Genomic DNA, 15,514 nt, shown 5'->3' on the forward strand with positions numbered 1-15,514 from the left:
CCTGGGCATCACCTCACAGTGTACCAGATTGGCCCACGCAAGGGTACTTACCATAGATACTCAATGTGTGATGATCGCTCCCTCCCACAAGCATGGGTCGAGCGGGGTTATCGGCCGAACATCTCCCATTGCAAGCTCTTAGCTCCAAGCCAAGTGTGAGCGATATATGATATTATAGGATATATGACACGATATGATATAGCATTTATAAAGCACCTATAAACAAATGTTTAGGTGCAACGAAGCAAGGGAGGGGGAACAGAGGGAAGACAGACAATGATCTTACTAGGCCAGGTGACATTGAGATAGCGCAAGTGCAGGGGGAAGGGGAAAAGTGAGGGGTAGGGGGCAGTGCAGTACATTGGAAACAGTAAAATAAATAAGACAAATAAAATAAGAGTGCGGCCAGCTGGTACAAGTGCAAGGGTAAGTGCAGACATCAGATTTCAAGTGCTGGTAGGGAGCTGTAGGGATACAGAAACAGTCCCCAAGTGCAAGGGTTGCCAGGGGGGCAGTGCAGGTGTGCAACTGGCAAGGAGGCGACCTGGGCCCGAGATCAGAGGGTTGCCAGGTAACCAGTGCAGTTTCAGCCAGGGGATCAGCAGGTGAGAGGAGGATATCTAGGGCAAACCTGTTCTGGCGCTTCAGGAACTCAGCCACCAGGTTAGGCATGTCTCAGTAGCAAGCAAATACACTATGTCTCTTCAGCCTCAGGATCCATGCCTCTCATGCAGGAACCCAGCCAATCAGCGCTGATGCACCATTCGAACTCTGAATGGTAGCTGCTCCTTCACGACAGCCAGCCCCCTCAGTTGGAACTGGTTCCAGGCACAGCAGAAGACGAGAAACTACAGAATTTTGGAGTTCTCCCCTGTTTCCTGTCCTCACAGCACACTGGCGCCTTGGCTAGATTCACAAAGGGATCCCGCCAAAGACAAAAGTAAAACCAGGACCTACCCCACAGCAGGAAAATGACCAGAAGGGACACGCCATCTTGGATTGGTGAGAAAAGAACACCATCACTATTTTGGTTCAATGGTGACCCCTTCTCTGCACTACTGCAGCTGCGAGTACAGCCTGGGACTAGGAATTGCACAAAAGCAGGAAAGATAAAACCACTGCCACCATCCATTCAGATTAGCTTGTCACTGAAAGCAAAAAGTTACAGGAGCGGTGAGAAAGGGTATACTATGTAACCCCTCAGCATACGCACATAAGGTGGTGATATCACAATCGAAAAGATGAACAAGTTACTTTCTTACCTGGTAAAGTTCTTTCGATGGTATGTTCCTCCGATGTATTCCACATCTATGACAGTAATCACCACAGCTGTGGTGCTTTGGAAACATTTTCGGCGTCAATGTCCTACGTCGATGACATCTGTACGCTGTCCCTCGAGGCCTCTGTCGAGCCGACGTCACTGGATGTTATATCTAGGACGCACAACGCCCGTAGCCTCAGTTGTAGTTTTTCCCCAGAACGTGTGGCACCAATCTTCTGCCAGTATGACTACAGAAAGCCTTGCGTAAACGTAAGATGCAATCGCATAAGAAATTCTGTAGAGGGGCAGGCTGGGATGGAGCGATGTGGAATACGTCGGAGGAACATCCCATCGAAAGAACGTTACCAGGTAAGAAAGTAACTTGTTCTTCGAAGGGATTGTGTCCTCCGATTTATTCCACATTTATGACAGACTCTCAAAGCAGTACCAACGTAGGGAGGGAAAGAATTTAGAATTTTAGAATGCCCAATCAAATTGAAGAATAGAGGACCGCCTTACCAAAGGCCAAATCTTGTACACGGATACAATCCAGGGAGTAGTGTTTTACAAAAGTATGGACAGAGGCCCACGTGGCTGCTTCACAAATATTACGAATGGGAACTCCCCTCTGCAGAGCAGTAGAGGCAGCCACACCCCCAGTAGAATGGGCCCGTAAGCCTACCAGAGGGTCCTTACCCGCAAGACGGTAGCATTCCGAGATTGTCAAGATCCATCGGGACAAGGTATGCTTAGAAACAGCTTGACCTAACCACCTTCCAGTGAATCCCACAAATAGCTGATCGTCCACTCTGACCCGGGACATCTGTGAAAGATAGAAGCTCAAAGCTCTCCTAGGATCCAAACTATGGAGCCTCTCTTCTTCCTTACCAGGATGCGGAGGATGATAGAATGCCAGAAGAATGACCTTCTGGCTCAAATAAAAATCCGACACAACCTTCGCAAGAAAAGGACGAACCCTAAGGACAACCCTGTCCTTATGAAACACTGAAAGGGGGCTTGGCGGAAAGTGCCTGCAACTCACTCACTCTGCGAGCGGAAGTAACCGCAACCAAAAATACAGTTTTAAAGGTCAACAGTCTCAAAGGACAAGAATGTAAGGGCTCAAACTGAGCACCCATTAGGAATTTCAGAACTAGATTCAAATCCCATCCCGCTACCTGGAAAGGAGACGGTGGGAACACATTTGTCAGCCCTTTTAGAAACTGAGAAATCAAAGGAATCTTACAATAAGAACACTCCTCAGACGAGCGCTTAAATATGGACAGCGCCGCCAGGTAACCTTTAATGGTACCAACTTGCAGGCCCTTGTGGGCTAAAGAAAGCAAAAAAAAGACAGAACCACAGGAATTGAACACTGAAAAGTATCCACATTCTGTACCCTGCACAAGTCACAGAACTTTCTACAACAACAAAAGTACAGGGATTTTATTGCTGGCCTTCTGGCCGAGAGCAAGACCTCCATCACGTCTTCAGGGAGGTCCCAATCCTTGTCCCTCAACCTTTCAGAAACCAAGCATGAAGGTTGAGAGACTTGTTAGAGAGAATTATCTGTTAAGGCTAATTTCCCAAACCTAGTGAGTCCCCCAGCAGCTTTGCTGGATTTTTGGGGTTTATGTTTTCTCCTGTTAAGAGTGAGACTCTTTCTCCCTCTCTTAGACATGATTTGAGATATCCTTTGACTTTGTAATGTGTTTTATGGGCTATGGGGTCTTTTACTCCATAGGGTTTCATGTGGTTTTTGGTAAGTGTGTTACACAGCACCCTCAGTGCAGTAACACAGGGGTGTCATAGTGACCCCCAAACATAGACTCCATACCCTGGGAATGACTACCGTCTCCCAGGGCATGTAAAGTCACCACTGACTTTACTAGTCTTAAATTTTGAACAGAACCAGTACAAACCATCATATTGTGGAAGTACTGGTAGGGGTAATTAGATTGCCCCTGGGTCTGTTTTTCGAGGGGGCACTGTGCAGTCCCCCCTCGTCGAGTTCCTGGCTGGTGGCAGTGGTTACCACGCGAAATATTCCTTAAGAATATTTACTATGGGATTTTCCCATTCATTTTAAACGCACCACTTTTTGGTGCAATGTTAAAGATACCGCTGGGTTATTTATTTAATATTTATTACCCGGTTGGGTCTTTTCGCCAGGACTCGGTTTTAAAATGGCGTTTGTGTTCGCCTCTGTAACTCCAACCCAAGTCGAGCCCTTTGTTCCACTTTTTGGCGGGCTTCTACACCTCCAAAAGTGGTGCCACTCTGTCTGGGTATACAGGATGTGTGGGAGATGAAGTTTAGGCACCCTGGACTGAGTTGCCTCGGCAACTCAAGTCGCACTCTTGTGTGATTGGCCCAGTGGTGAGCCGCCCGGCTCACCACTTAGCATGTTTGAGTGACAGCTAGGACTGAAGAATGGGGGTTTTCTGCATAAAAGCAGGGCGTTGGGGACTGGGACGTCAGACGTCGCCACAGGACCAAAGAATATGAAGAGGGAGAAGCTGAGCCAACCTGCAACGACGACACCACCGGTGGAGCCCTGCTGAACCGACTCACCACTTCTTCCAACGACAGAGGAGATCTTCATCCCGAAGAGTCTTCTTCCTTTGACTGGTGGGGATAACCAGTTTGCCCGCCTTTTCATCTTCCCGGATCATCTCGTGGCCGCCTTGCCTGTGCCAAGCACCCCGGCACTCGGGATACCCCGGCAACTGGGATACCACGGTTTACCACTACCGCGAATAAAAGGGTAGTACCTTTTAACCGGAGAACTCCGCGGCTGGTTTCTTCCCTGGCAGTGCAACGACCTTCAGCTTTCCTCCACGTCGAGATCTCTTCCGCTGCGACTTGCATCCACTGCCAGGAACAACTGCCCCCGCTGGAGGATTCTCTCCACTTTCAAGGTACTGTTTCCGCCTGGCCTCCCTCGCAACGGTCTGTGTGGGGTGTCTCGTAAATCCTCATTTTACCACTTGGGTTGGCCCTAGGCTGGCTAACTGAACTTTTCTGAGCTGAACTGATTCCTTTTTAAACTCTCTGCAAGACTTTTCAAGCCTTTTAAACTGTGATCTTGGGCACATTGGTGTTCTACTCTCTCCAAGAGGGAGCCTGGCCTCTGAACTTTTTGCTCACAAGTAGACTTTGAATTTCCTGCCTTGCTGGTATTGTGTTGTGTGCTGTTCCTAATCTCTGCCTTTTCCCTCCCTTTTTCTTAACTTATTGGAGTGCCATCTTTAGTTAAGCGCTCACCTCTGTCTGGAAATAAGTGGTGTTAACTAAGACTTGTCTAATAAGGAATAAGGGATGTATATATATTAATAGGGACTGAGTTTTTGAACTTGCTTACAATAATAAGTGTGTCTTTAAATATATACTTGATACTAAAGCTCTGGTCAGTGTTTGCTTGTGCTACTGTATTTTGGTACCTATCTTGTATACTCTATATACTGCCTAACTCTTCTTGAGAGAAGTCTGACTGCTCAGCCGCAGCTACCAGGTAAATCTGGGTGGTACAGACTGCTACCAATTGGGTTTACTGCTAACACCTGTAGTCTTAAGCCTTTTGCAGTGGTCCCTAAGGGAACTGCACAGGTTTCTGCCTAACAACTTGACCTCTAAATGGATTTTTATTAGGGAGAGGATGGTGGGACGTATGAAGGAAAGGGGACTAAGGAATAAGAGTGCATTAGTCACTACGGTGAGAAACTTCTAATTACTCTTACGTCCCATCCCCTTTCCTCTATACTGCATATTACAACTGAATGTAGCCCCAGGGTGGAGTGGAGACCCTCCTTAAGCAAACAGCTTTCTGAGAACCACCTGCCCGAAAGCCGCGTCTGAGCTAGAGCCGGCATCCAAACAGTAGTGCTTGCAAATGCAAAAAGCCGAAGGGCTGGCCCAGGTGGCCGCCCTGCTTACGACTTGGCAAGGGACATGCCGCTGGAATGCGATGGCCGTTGTCTTGGCTCCGACTGCGTGGGCGTGCATGGTGGCCAGGAGTGGCCTATGCTGACACTCGTATGCTTCTTTGATGGCCGAGACCATCCAGCGGGATATGGAGGCCCGATAGCCTGGTCCTACACCTCCAAAAAGGAAAAATAGGGCGTCTGACTTGCGGAAGCCCTTGGTCCTGTCAAGGTAGAATTTGAGGGCACGCCTGACATCCAGGCAGTGCAGTACTCTCTGTGCCTCGACCCTAGGAGCAGCAAAAAACATAGGAAGCACCATTTCCTCGTTTAAATAGAAAGCAGACTGCACCTTAGGCAGAAATGCTGGGTGCGTCCGCAGGACTACTTTATCCCTGTGAAAGATAGTATATGGTTCTGAGGCGACCAGCGCCTGTATTTCGCGGACTCTGCGAGCCGAGGTGAGACAGACTATTAAGGCCGTCTTAATGGTGACCAGCCTGGTGCCCGCGGACGCCATTGGCTCAAACGGCGTGTGCGCGAGTGTCCCCAAGACTACGTTCATGTCCCACACAGGGTGTGGCTTCCTGATGGGAGGGTAAAGCCTTGCGAGTCCCGTCAAATGTTTCTTGAAAATCGGATTGGAGAAGACCTCCTCCTCAGAGTTCCTGTAAGCACCGATTGACTGCGATGTAAGTGTGGCAGGTGTCCACCTGCACGCCAGAGTGGGCAAGGTGTGCCGAGACGGAGAGCACATCGTCCAGCGTACATGCAAGGTGGTCGATTTTCTTAGAGCTGCTCAATGGCAGAACCTGGTCCACTTGCACCCTGTAGGATCTCTAGATTAACCTGGGAGAGGCCGAGGTACCCTAGCGTTACCTGCTCAGGAACCACGCTGTAAAGGCTAGTTTCTGTGGCACGGGGTGGATCACCCTGCCCCCCTGCTGTGCCAGAAGATGTACTGGTACCTATTAGAATGATGCTGAGCTGGCGAGACTCCTTGATCATGCATATCACTCTGTGAATCAGCGGTGTGGCAGGAAAGGCGTATGGGGTCATGCAGTTCCACTGAATATGAAATGCGTCGCCCAAGGAGCCAGGACCCTGTCCCTGCCAGGAGGCGAACTGTTGGCACTTCTTGTTGTGCTAGGTGGCAAAGAGGTCCACCTGGGGGTGTCCCCATCTGCAGAAAATCTCCTGCAGAGCGAGGTCATTGAGCTGCCACTCAATTGTCCGCTCCCAACCTGCTGAGCCCGTCCGCCTCCAGGTTGGATTCCCCCAGAAGATGGACTGCCGGGAGGTAGATTTTGTCCAGGGTCCACTCCCACATGCTGATCGCCAGTCGGCACAGTGGGGGGAGGGGGGCAGGAGGGGAGTTCCGGGGGGAGGAATCCTGGTGCCTCCTGCTCGTTGACATAGTACATGCTGGTCGGGTTGTCTGTCTGGATGAGGACAACCTTACCCTCGATAAGCAGAAGGAATGCTCTGAGTGCTAGCCAGATGGCATTCAGCCCCAGCCAACTGATGTGGTACGCCTGCTCCTGCCGGATCCAGGTGCCATGGACCGAGTGATTGTCCAGGCTGGTTCCCCAACCCTCGAAAGAGTAGTCCGTAGTGATGGTGACCTGCAGGGTAGGAGGCCATCCATAGGTTGCAGTCCGTGGGCCATCATGTGAGGTCCGAGTAGAGAGATGGAATTTTGATCATCTCGGCTTGAGAGTCCCGCTCCTGGTTCCATGATGCCGCAAGGTGCAGCTGTATCCTCCTCATCCTGAGTCTCTTGTGGGTGATAGCCAGAAGGACCGCTGCCATGAGGCCCAGGAGGTGCTGGTATCTTCAGGTCTTGGTCACGTTTCTGCTGACGAAGTGGTTGCCTGCCGTAGAAAAGAACGATAGTGCTGCCAAATCGGGACGTGCAAGTACGCGTCATTCAGATCCAGGGAGCACATCCAGTCTCCCTTGCACAAAAGCTGGCGTGACCATCTTGAATTTTTGAAGAGGTAGGGAGAGGTTGAGGGTGGAAAGGTCCAGCACAACTAAGCTCCAACTGGCTCTTTTTCTGAATGGGGAAAATCCTTGAGTAGAAGCTCAAGCCTCGCTGGGAGGCTGGGACTTCCTCCACTGCCTGGCTCTCGACGAGCAACCGGATCTCCGCCAAAAGGGTATGCTGTCCCAACCTGTGGGTGTAGAAGGGAGGAGAGGCTGGGAACGGTAGGTTGTACCCCGTGGATACTACGGAGAGGATCCAGGGATCCACGAAATTCTGAGGCCAGAAATGTGCATGGAGAGCAAGCCTGCCCCCCACTGGAGACACGTGGACCCGGAGGGTGTGTCATGCCTTCTTTCCCTCTGAGGCTGTTGCAGAGGTGGGGGACTGGAAAAGGCTCTTACTCCCCCACATCCCCCTGTTTTGTAGCTTGCGCCGATGTTGATTCGGTGAGCAGTCCGGCTGCCTGGACCTCCGTTCTTGGAAGCCACGGAACCCTCCGTAGGTACGCCCCTTGTCAGAGCGCTGCTAGTCTTCTCATATCCGTGGCTATGCAAATGGCCCGGCCAGAGGGGTCAATGTGGGCCACAGTGGATTCCATAATGTCCTGTGCCACCATCTTGGCCTCAGCCAGTCCGGCCTTGAAACGCGATTGGCTCTGCGTAGGAAGGTCTGGGAGGAAATCCACAATTTGTGATAAAAAAGATAAAAAGATAGAAGTATCCGCGCGTGGAATTACATGGCCAAAGCCAAACCCAGGAGCGCTGGTGAATTCAGCCCGTACCCGTCGATGCGGAAAAGGGGACTGAGGTGTGGCACCGGAGGGCAGAGTCACGGTAGCGCATGCTAGTCACGGTAGCGCAGAGTCACGGTAGCGCATGCTCCCAGGGCCGCACCCCGCGCGCTTCGAAATTTAAAGCGGAAGAAGGTTTTTTTCTGTTGAAAAAGGTTCCGTCTACCGTCCCTTGGAAGGGACGAAAGAGTATGAATGGCAGTGGCTGCGAACTCTCAAGTGGTTAATAACCACTGAACAGGTTATCATGTCTGTTCTTGCGAGAGAGGGGCGCCCGTTACCTTTTGTAAAACTATTTTTTAAGGAACCTGGGATTGGTAACCCTAGGTCTCCTGGGGGCAACCAGACGTGGTCTCCCTCTCACTGTGCTTAGAGAGGCATCAGCTTCACCTCACTGATGATCCCCAACAAGGGTGAAACACGTGTATGGGGTTGCTGGTGGTACTCTCGTTCAGATTGGAATTGCCATTGTATTTCGGTGCTGGACTGCCCCTGGGCAGGACAAAGACTGATATGCAAATGGATATTACCCGTCTGTGAAAGGCACAGTGAGTAAAAGCAGTGGCTGCGAACTCTCAAGTGGTTAATAACCACTGAACAGGTTATCATGTCTGTTCTTGCGAGAGAGGGGCGCCCGCTACCTTTTGTAAAACTATTTTTTAAGGAACCTGGGATTGGTAACCCTAGGTCTCCTGGGGGCAACCAGACGTGGTCTCCCTCTCACTGTGCTTAGAGAGGCATCAGCTTCACCTCACTGATGATCCCCAACAAGGGTGAAACACGTGTATGGGGTTGCTGGTGGTACTCTCGTTCAGATTGGAATTGCCATTGTATTTCGGTGCTGGACTGCCCCTGGGCAGGACAAAGACTGATATGCAAATGGATATTACCCGTCTGTGAAAGGCACAGTGAGTAAAAGCAGTGGCTGCGAACTCTCAAGTGGTTAATAACCACTGAACAGGTTATCATGTCTGTTCTTGCGAGAGAGGGGCGCCCGCTACCTTTTGTAAAACTATGAATGGGAGAAACCTGCATAAAAGGCGTGGCTTTTTGGCTTGGAAGGCAGAGTCGACCACTAGATGAAGGAATCCAAAGAAGAACTTGGAAAAGACGCCTGCTGCAACTCCTGGAACGTTGGTTTGACCAGTGAAGCCCTGCTGCTGTGCTGAAGCTCTGAATCCACCTCGAGTAGAGAAGACGTGCAAGGACGACTTCTCCCCTTGATCTGGGGGGACCAATCAACTCCAAAGTAAGCCTGTCTGGACATCCTCTCAAAGCTGGCTGTACTTCCACTGCTGCTGTTGGACCCAAAGAGTCGGAGCGGAACACCAGATCGAGTGCATTGCTTTTAAGTCAGGCCCGAGCTCCAGGAAGATCCTCCAGACTCCCACGAAGCAGGAACTGACCAAGCCTGAGCCACCTCAATAGAGTGCTGGACCCCAGATGCGAGGATGGTCCGGAGTGGTATCCGAGAACTGCAGTGGTGCTATTTGCTTGAGACACAAGGAGCTGAAACCGCAAAGTGCCACTCATTTGAAGAATTGCCGGTAGACGTCGTTGACCGTCCCATTACAGTGCAGGAGTCCCCAGAAGTCCTCCCTCTTGTCCCCACGACTGAAGCCCAGGAACAACAGGATTTGCAGAGCTGCAGAGCTGAACAGAAGCCAGCTGACACCATTTCTTCTAAACCAGGTACTTTATAGTCTTAAAACTTACCTCTTGTTGAGTAGCCTTACTTGTTCCCAGTTGAGACTTGTCTTGGTTGCTCTGTAGAAATGCTTGCATCTTCTATTCTCACAAGTTTAAACAGATTGTGGCCCTACATCGATTCTTCTTTTCTACAAAGACTTCAAAAACATTGTGTAAGACCTTTACTCACTTACTCTAAGTGCTTCAGCTCACCTAGACTTTTGCTAACTTAACATTAGCTGTCCTGGCTCCCTGAATGACTCTTCTCCCCTCTGACATTGTGTTTCGCCTATCCTTCCGGGAAAGGGTTAACTTACTTTGCACTGAGGTTGTGGGGGGGTCAAAAGTTCTTACCTGCTTCAGAATATTTGTAGTGTCCTAGCTATTTAGGTCACCGGAGACTGTAGGAAGTGTGTGTGCCATCCCAAATGGGTGCTTGCTGATTTAGAGCAACTAAGAGTGTGTATTTTGAAGTGTATTTGTATTACTATTATAGTGCCCCTTCTGAAGAAGGCTTATTCTAACTGACTGGTAAATAAATTAATAATTGTGTAATCAAGAAACCTTGAGTGTAAGTGTTTATTTGGATACTTGTCACTGTAACATTCTGTGCAACTACCCTACTGTTCACATTGACCCCTATTGAGATAAGCCTGGCTGCTCAACCACACTACCAACCCGTGTAGTACAGACTTATACCAAAGGTTGGGTTCCTATTGTCAGGAGGTCAAGGTTGTTGCAGTGCATCAAAAGGGTACTGCTCCAAATCTTGCCAAACAGAGTGAGTGTGGAAAAGGTTCCCCCTCTCAGGAGAACTGACAAAAAAAATCCAAAATCCAGCAAAAATTCCTGGGGGACTCATGTGAAGGGGATTTAACACCTTTTTAACCAATGAACTTTGTAAGGCATTCCGAGGCCCTCTGAGTAAGGCCAGCACTGAACAAAACTTCTAATAAAATAAAAAGAACATCAGACAAAGCAGGCAATTAATGAGGAAGACTGAAAGACGTCCAAGTGGTGAGAATAAAATAATGTGAAGGCAGAAAGGCACAGAATAAACGTATGACTGAAAATGAATGGTGTGCGCATATTTTGTGAGCAGTTGATTCATATAAGATTGAAATTTAAAAAAAACGCAAAAAAAGAAACCCCTAAAACGAATCCCTTCTGTGAACCCCACCCCCCAAAAAAATCAAGCATTTCCAATTCTTTTCTGACTAGATTGGTAAACTGCTGGTGTAAGAAAAGAACCACCTGATTCAGTAAAGTTTCCCATGCAATGAAGCTAAAGATCTACTAAATGGGAGGACCAGCCCAAACATTTCAAATGCTACCCATCCCCCAGTATTCGGTCGAAGGCACACCACCCACATAACAGTGAGGGCAACAAAGAGTTTAGACATCAGGACTACAAAGACCAACAACAGACCTTAATAGTGTGATTGGAATATGCGTGTTTTTCCTAAATGCATTTGAACAGAAATCTAAAAAGGGTTGTAAAGACCCAGGAAAGCATGCATTACCTTTGCATCTCTTCAGAAAGCCAGAGTGAAGCAACGGGGGCCATGAGCTCCTCCAAGAACGTGCTTTGTTGCGTGTAGTTTTTGAACTCGTTGCTAACCAGTACCAACGCCTCCATGAGGGCACATTTCTCCATCTGGGTGAGCAGCAGTTCATTGCAGAGCAGCTGTTTGACATGGTTATACAGTGTCTCGAAGTTAGGCTGCAGATGAAGTAGAACGTAAGAGTGAAGGGTCACATTAAACAAGCACACCCAGACATGGCCACAAGTGCTTGCAAGTCAGTTTCCAACAGACCAAGTCATGCTTTCCCGAACACCTAACAAGCATCCACTGTCAATATTTGTCCCACCAATCAAACGGAGCTTGACCTGCATCTGGGGACTGGCCCAGTGAATCAGACCCACAGCCACTCAGACGCAGACCATTGCTACACACACCAGCGATTAACACAATTGTTTGCAGAATTGTTACAACAAGTAGACTGACTAGGCTTGACAGAGCAGTCAAACAAAAACAGACCACGGCAAGTGGATGCTGAAGGGAAATGATTGTTGTGCATTATAATAAAATGCATTTTAATGAACCATAATCTACTCAACACATACACACTTGTTACGTGTGCTGTTAAATAACATGTTATTTAATTCACTGATTTACTTATAATTGAGCCTAATGGCAATTAAAAAATGCAAATTAAATGTAAAATAATGTAACTTTTTATTAGACATTTATTTTATTTATTTATAAAGCGCTGTAGCCTACGGACAGAGTGCTGGAACAGGACATAACTTACAACATAAACATGCAGTCAGGAGGCACACGGAGCATAGCAGAGTCATAGATCAGTTAATACAATCGTTCTCCACAGGGAATAATATTGCCCAAAGGCATATCCACTATGAAGTTTAAGTTTGACAAACCTTTAGGTAACGATTTGCAGGTTGCTGGCCACACATCCTACCAAGACGCATCCCTGTTTTCCTGAGTGCACCACTCATCGATCTGAAGTCTGTGTAAAATGTTCAAATCTGAAAGTCTATACACTCCCGGCCCAGTTCTTTGACGAAGCCAAGCCAGAACTTTTTGCTTACATCATCTCTCGGTTCTTTCCCAACTGGCTTCTCTATGTTGGTAATAATACTTGTGCTGTCATCCATAAAGTCTCTTAAAGTCTTATCCCTCAATACCTGCATTAATCATTTCCTTAGTCTTAGATTTTTAGAGCTGGAAGGAATAGTGCCAACTTTTGCAGGACGACCCAAATCTAGCTTGGACTTCCTTACATCTGCCAATGGTAAAGGGTTAGGGCCTCCCAACATCTCCACTACTTCAGAGGTAAGGACGAAAGGGCCAGCCATTGAATGAGAACGAATAACCGAGCCCACGCTGTGTGATTTGTGAAGCCTGGTCCATTTCCCCCGGTAAAAGCCAACTGGCCGCAGGTATTCAATTGACCTGGAAGTTGATGCATCATTAGGGGTTTTAAAGGATCAGTTTGGCATCTCTAATCCATCTTGATCATATGGTAATTCCATACATAGTTATCTAGGGAATCCATCCAAGTACAGAAGTCAGTGAAACTATTGCACCGATTGTTCTTTAATTATGTTGGTCCTTACCAACACCCATTGTTCAGGGGTGGTCTGCTTCTGAGAATTATCGTCCTGGTCGGGTGGTGATGCTGTAGAAGAGACTTGTGGCCTGGGGTTAATCCCAATCACCATTACAACAGAGGAGGATGTTATGGACGGGAAAGGCGCATAAATATCCTTTATATTTGTTAGTAAGTTTTCAAAGTTAACCTCAACTGTTGTTAAATTAGCTGTATTACAAGCCAACTCATTACTTCCAGTATTCAAAGCAGTGACAGCGCCGACGTCAGGGGATAAATCGGCACTCTCCGAACGTAGCCTTTGCCTCCTGCGTGATCTAAATGCGCGAACCTCAGATAAGCGGTGCCCCTTAAGAGCAAAGGGAGTAGCCCTAGGTGTAACCGCTGTAAATTCCAACAGCCAAACCCCTTTGGTACCTAGAGAGTTGCCCGTAAGAGGGATAGTTGAGGATGTAATTCCCACAACCTATCTTGGGGGCATGGTGGATTGAAGTACTTTAATCATTTGTCAGGCATACGGCTGGCCTTTTTGGTATACCTTTTTTTACACTTCTCCTTGCCCCAGGCATACTATATCAGAGGAAAAAACACTCGATAAGGAAACACTCCGTTACTCACCAAAAATACGTATGCAGTGGTTTCTGAAAGGATTTCAGCAGCTGTTCATCATACGTCCACCCGGAACAGGACACCCATCAGGCCACTACACTCATACCACCACGCTCAAGTCCCAGGCCCCCGGATACATAACAAGCAAGATGGGTACGCAAAACAACTGGCGACACAACTCGACCGATAACACAGCTGCTTCTGCCGTGCTCACACTCGAGCGATTCACCAATGGAATAGAGGAAAGGACCCAACTGTCGGTATGAAAAGACGTCAAGCCGCACTGCTGCCTAGAGCAACAGCCGCCTCCGACGCCCCCTGATGCATCAAATGGCATTAATAATATCACTGTTGAGACCTAACAGAAAGCATAAATCTTACTAAATATAAAACATTTTAGTTTTAAAAGATTTCTGGAAAAATGTGTATATTTTAATTTATCATCACAAATATTTAATAAACGGTTTAAACAAAGTACGAACCACTGGAAAATGAAACTGTCAAACTGGGCAAAGATTTCCAAAAGACTCCTTTTTAGCTATATTACTGGGGGGTAGTCGTGTGATAGATGCTTTTGTAATAACTTTAAAGTTGCCATTTTTAATGTGTGTAGACTTTGCTCTTTTGATAGTAACCTCCACTCTTTCTATAAACATTTTTTTTTTAAATTCCCTCACTTGCTGAGTGAATGCATGTGTGTGCCATTGTGTGTGAGCATATATGTGCATACGCTCTCAGTCAGCGTTTCCCAATTGCTTGGAGGCAGTGTGTGGGTTTGCACTGTCATTAAGAAAGCACACTTAGAAAGGCATTTGTTTGACTTTAGCTCTTTCAATTAGGTTTGTTTTGGGTCGCGTTAGGCAAAGTTTGTATGCAGTTCCCTCTGGGACCACTACACACAACTAGGACTACAGGTGTAAGGAAAACCAATCTTTCCTATAAGTCTGTACCACAACGTTTTTGGTAGCGAGCTGAGCAGCCAGGCTTATCTCAAGAGGGAATGTGAGCTTGTAAGGGTGTTACACAAAGGTCTATAATTACTAGTATTCAGACAGGCAGTTACTCTCAAGGTTTCTTGGTAAAACACTTATTAATGTATTACACAATCATTTATAAAGCATTCACTAAATGAGGCAACCAATATCACACAAAAAGTATACTACAGTACTGATTACTAAGCAGTTGTGCTCCCTTGAAGTAGGAGCAAAAAGGCATAAGTAAAAAAAGAACAAGTTACTTTCTTACCTAGTAACGTTCTTTCGATGGGATGGTCCGACGACGTATTCCATATCTATGACATGTAATCAGCACAGCTGTGGTGATTACATGTCATAGATATGGAATACGTCGGAGGACCCAATCCCCTCGAAACAAATATTACTGAGTTCACCAGAGGAGTCGATTCAATGCAATAGGTAGGCCAAAGTTAATGGACTAGTGTCGTGTATAAGTAAAAACGGTTCTGGTATTTAAAAACGGAAATGTCTTTGCCATGGGGTTCTTAGAAGTAGCTCACGGAAGAAAGGTTTGTATGTCAGGTCAAAAGCAGACTAGGCCTGCAAGTTGCCAAAGTTGTACGTACTTTCGCAATGAGAGGTAAGTTCTGTCGGGTTGTCACAGTACCTTATATTGAAGAAAAAGAAGCAGCTGAAAAATTCTGTTCCTGGCAGTTCCTGCAGATCTCGCTGTTCCTGAGCCTCAGTCGTGGGGACAAGAGGGAGGACGTTGGGGGACTCCGGCACTGCACAGGGACTGGTCGCAAAGCTGGCAAATTGGTAAATTTTCGATTCCGGTTGATATTCTTCAAGCACACAAGCTGGTGTCCTTCCCCCCTGGTTAATCCTAACCAGCTCCGAGAATGGTATCCAGGTGGCTTACAAGTTGATTGGTCCTACCAACTCAAAGGAAGAAGTCGTCCTTGAAGGGCTTTTCTGTCGAGGTGAACTTGGCGATTCGGACCTGCAGCAGGGCTCCACCAGGCAAACCAACGGTCCAGTAGTTGCAGCAGCCGTCCTCTTCCAGCTCGTCTTCGGTTCTTTCGTTCCAGTGGGCGACTGCTTTCCAATCCAAGAGACTCGCCTTTTAAATAGTTTTCTCCCATTCATCCAAGCCTAACT

At 47.6% G+C, this 15,514-nt stretch overlaps 1 protein-coding gene across 1 annotated transcript in view; it reads right to left on the minus strand.

The window, feature by feature from the left end:
- The window catches only part of LOC138468323 (exportin-5-like), a 1,170,237-nt gene that overhangs the window by 596,664 nt on the left and 558,059 nt on the right, over positions 1–15,514 (minus strand). The window contains exon 18 of the mRNA XM_069608829.1: positions 11,177–11,376. Within this exon, the coding sequence (XP_069464930.1) occupies positions 11,177–11,376 (200 nt within the window). The remainder of the gene's footprint in view (positions 1–11,176; positions 11,377–15,514) is intronic.

Source organism: Ambystoma mexicanum, chromosome 4q (genome assembly GCF_040938575.1).
Source record: "Ambystoma mexicanum isolate Mex_15411 chromosome 4q, UKY_AmexF1_1, whole genome shotgun sequence".
Taxonomy (NCBI): Eukaryota; Metazoa; Chordata; class Amphibia; order Caudata; family Ambystomatidae; genus Ambystoma; species Ambystoma mexicanum.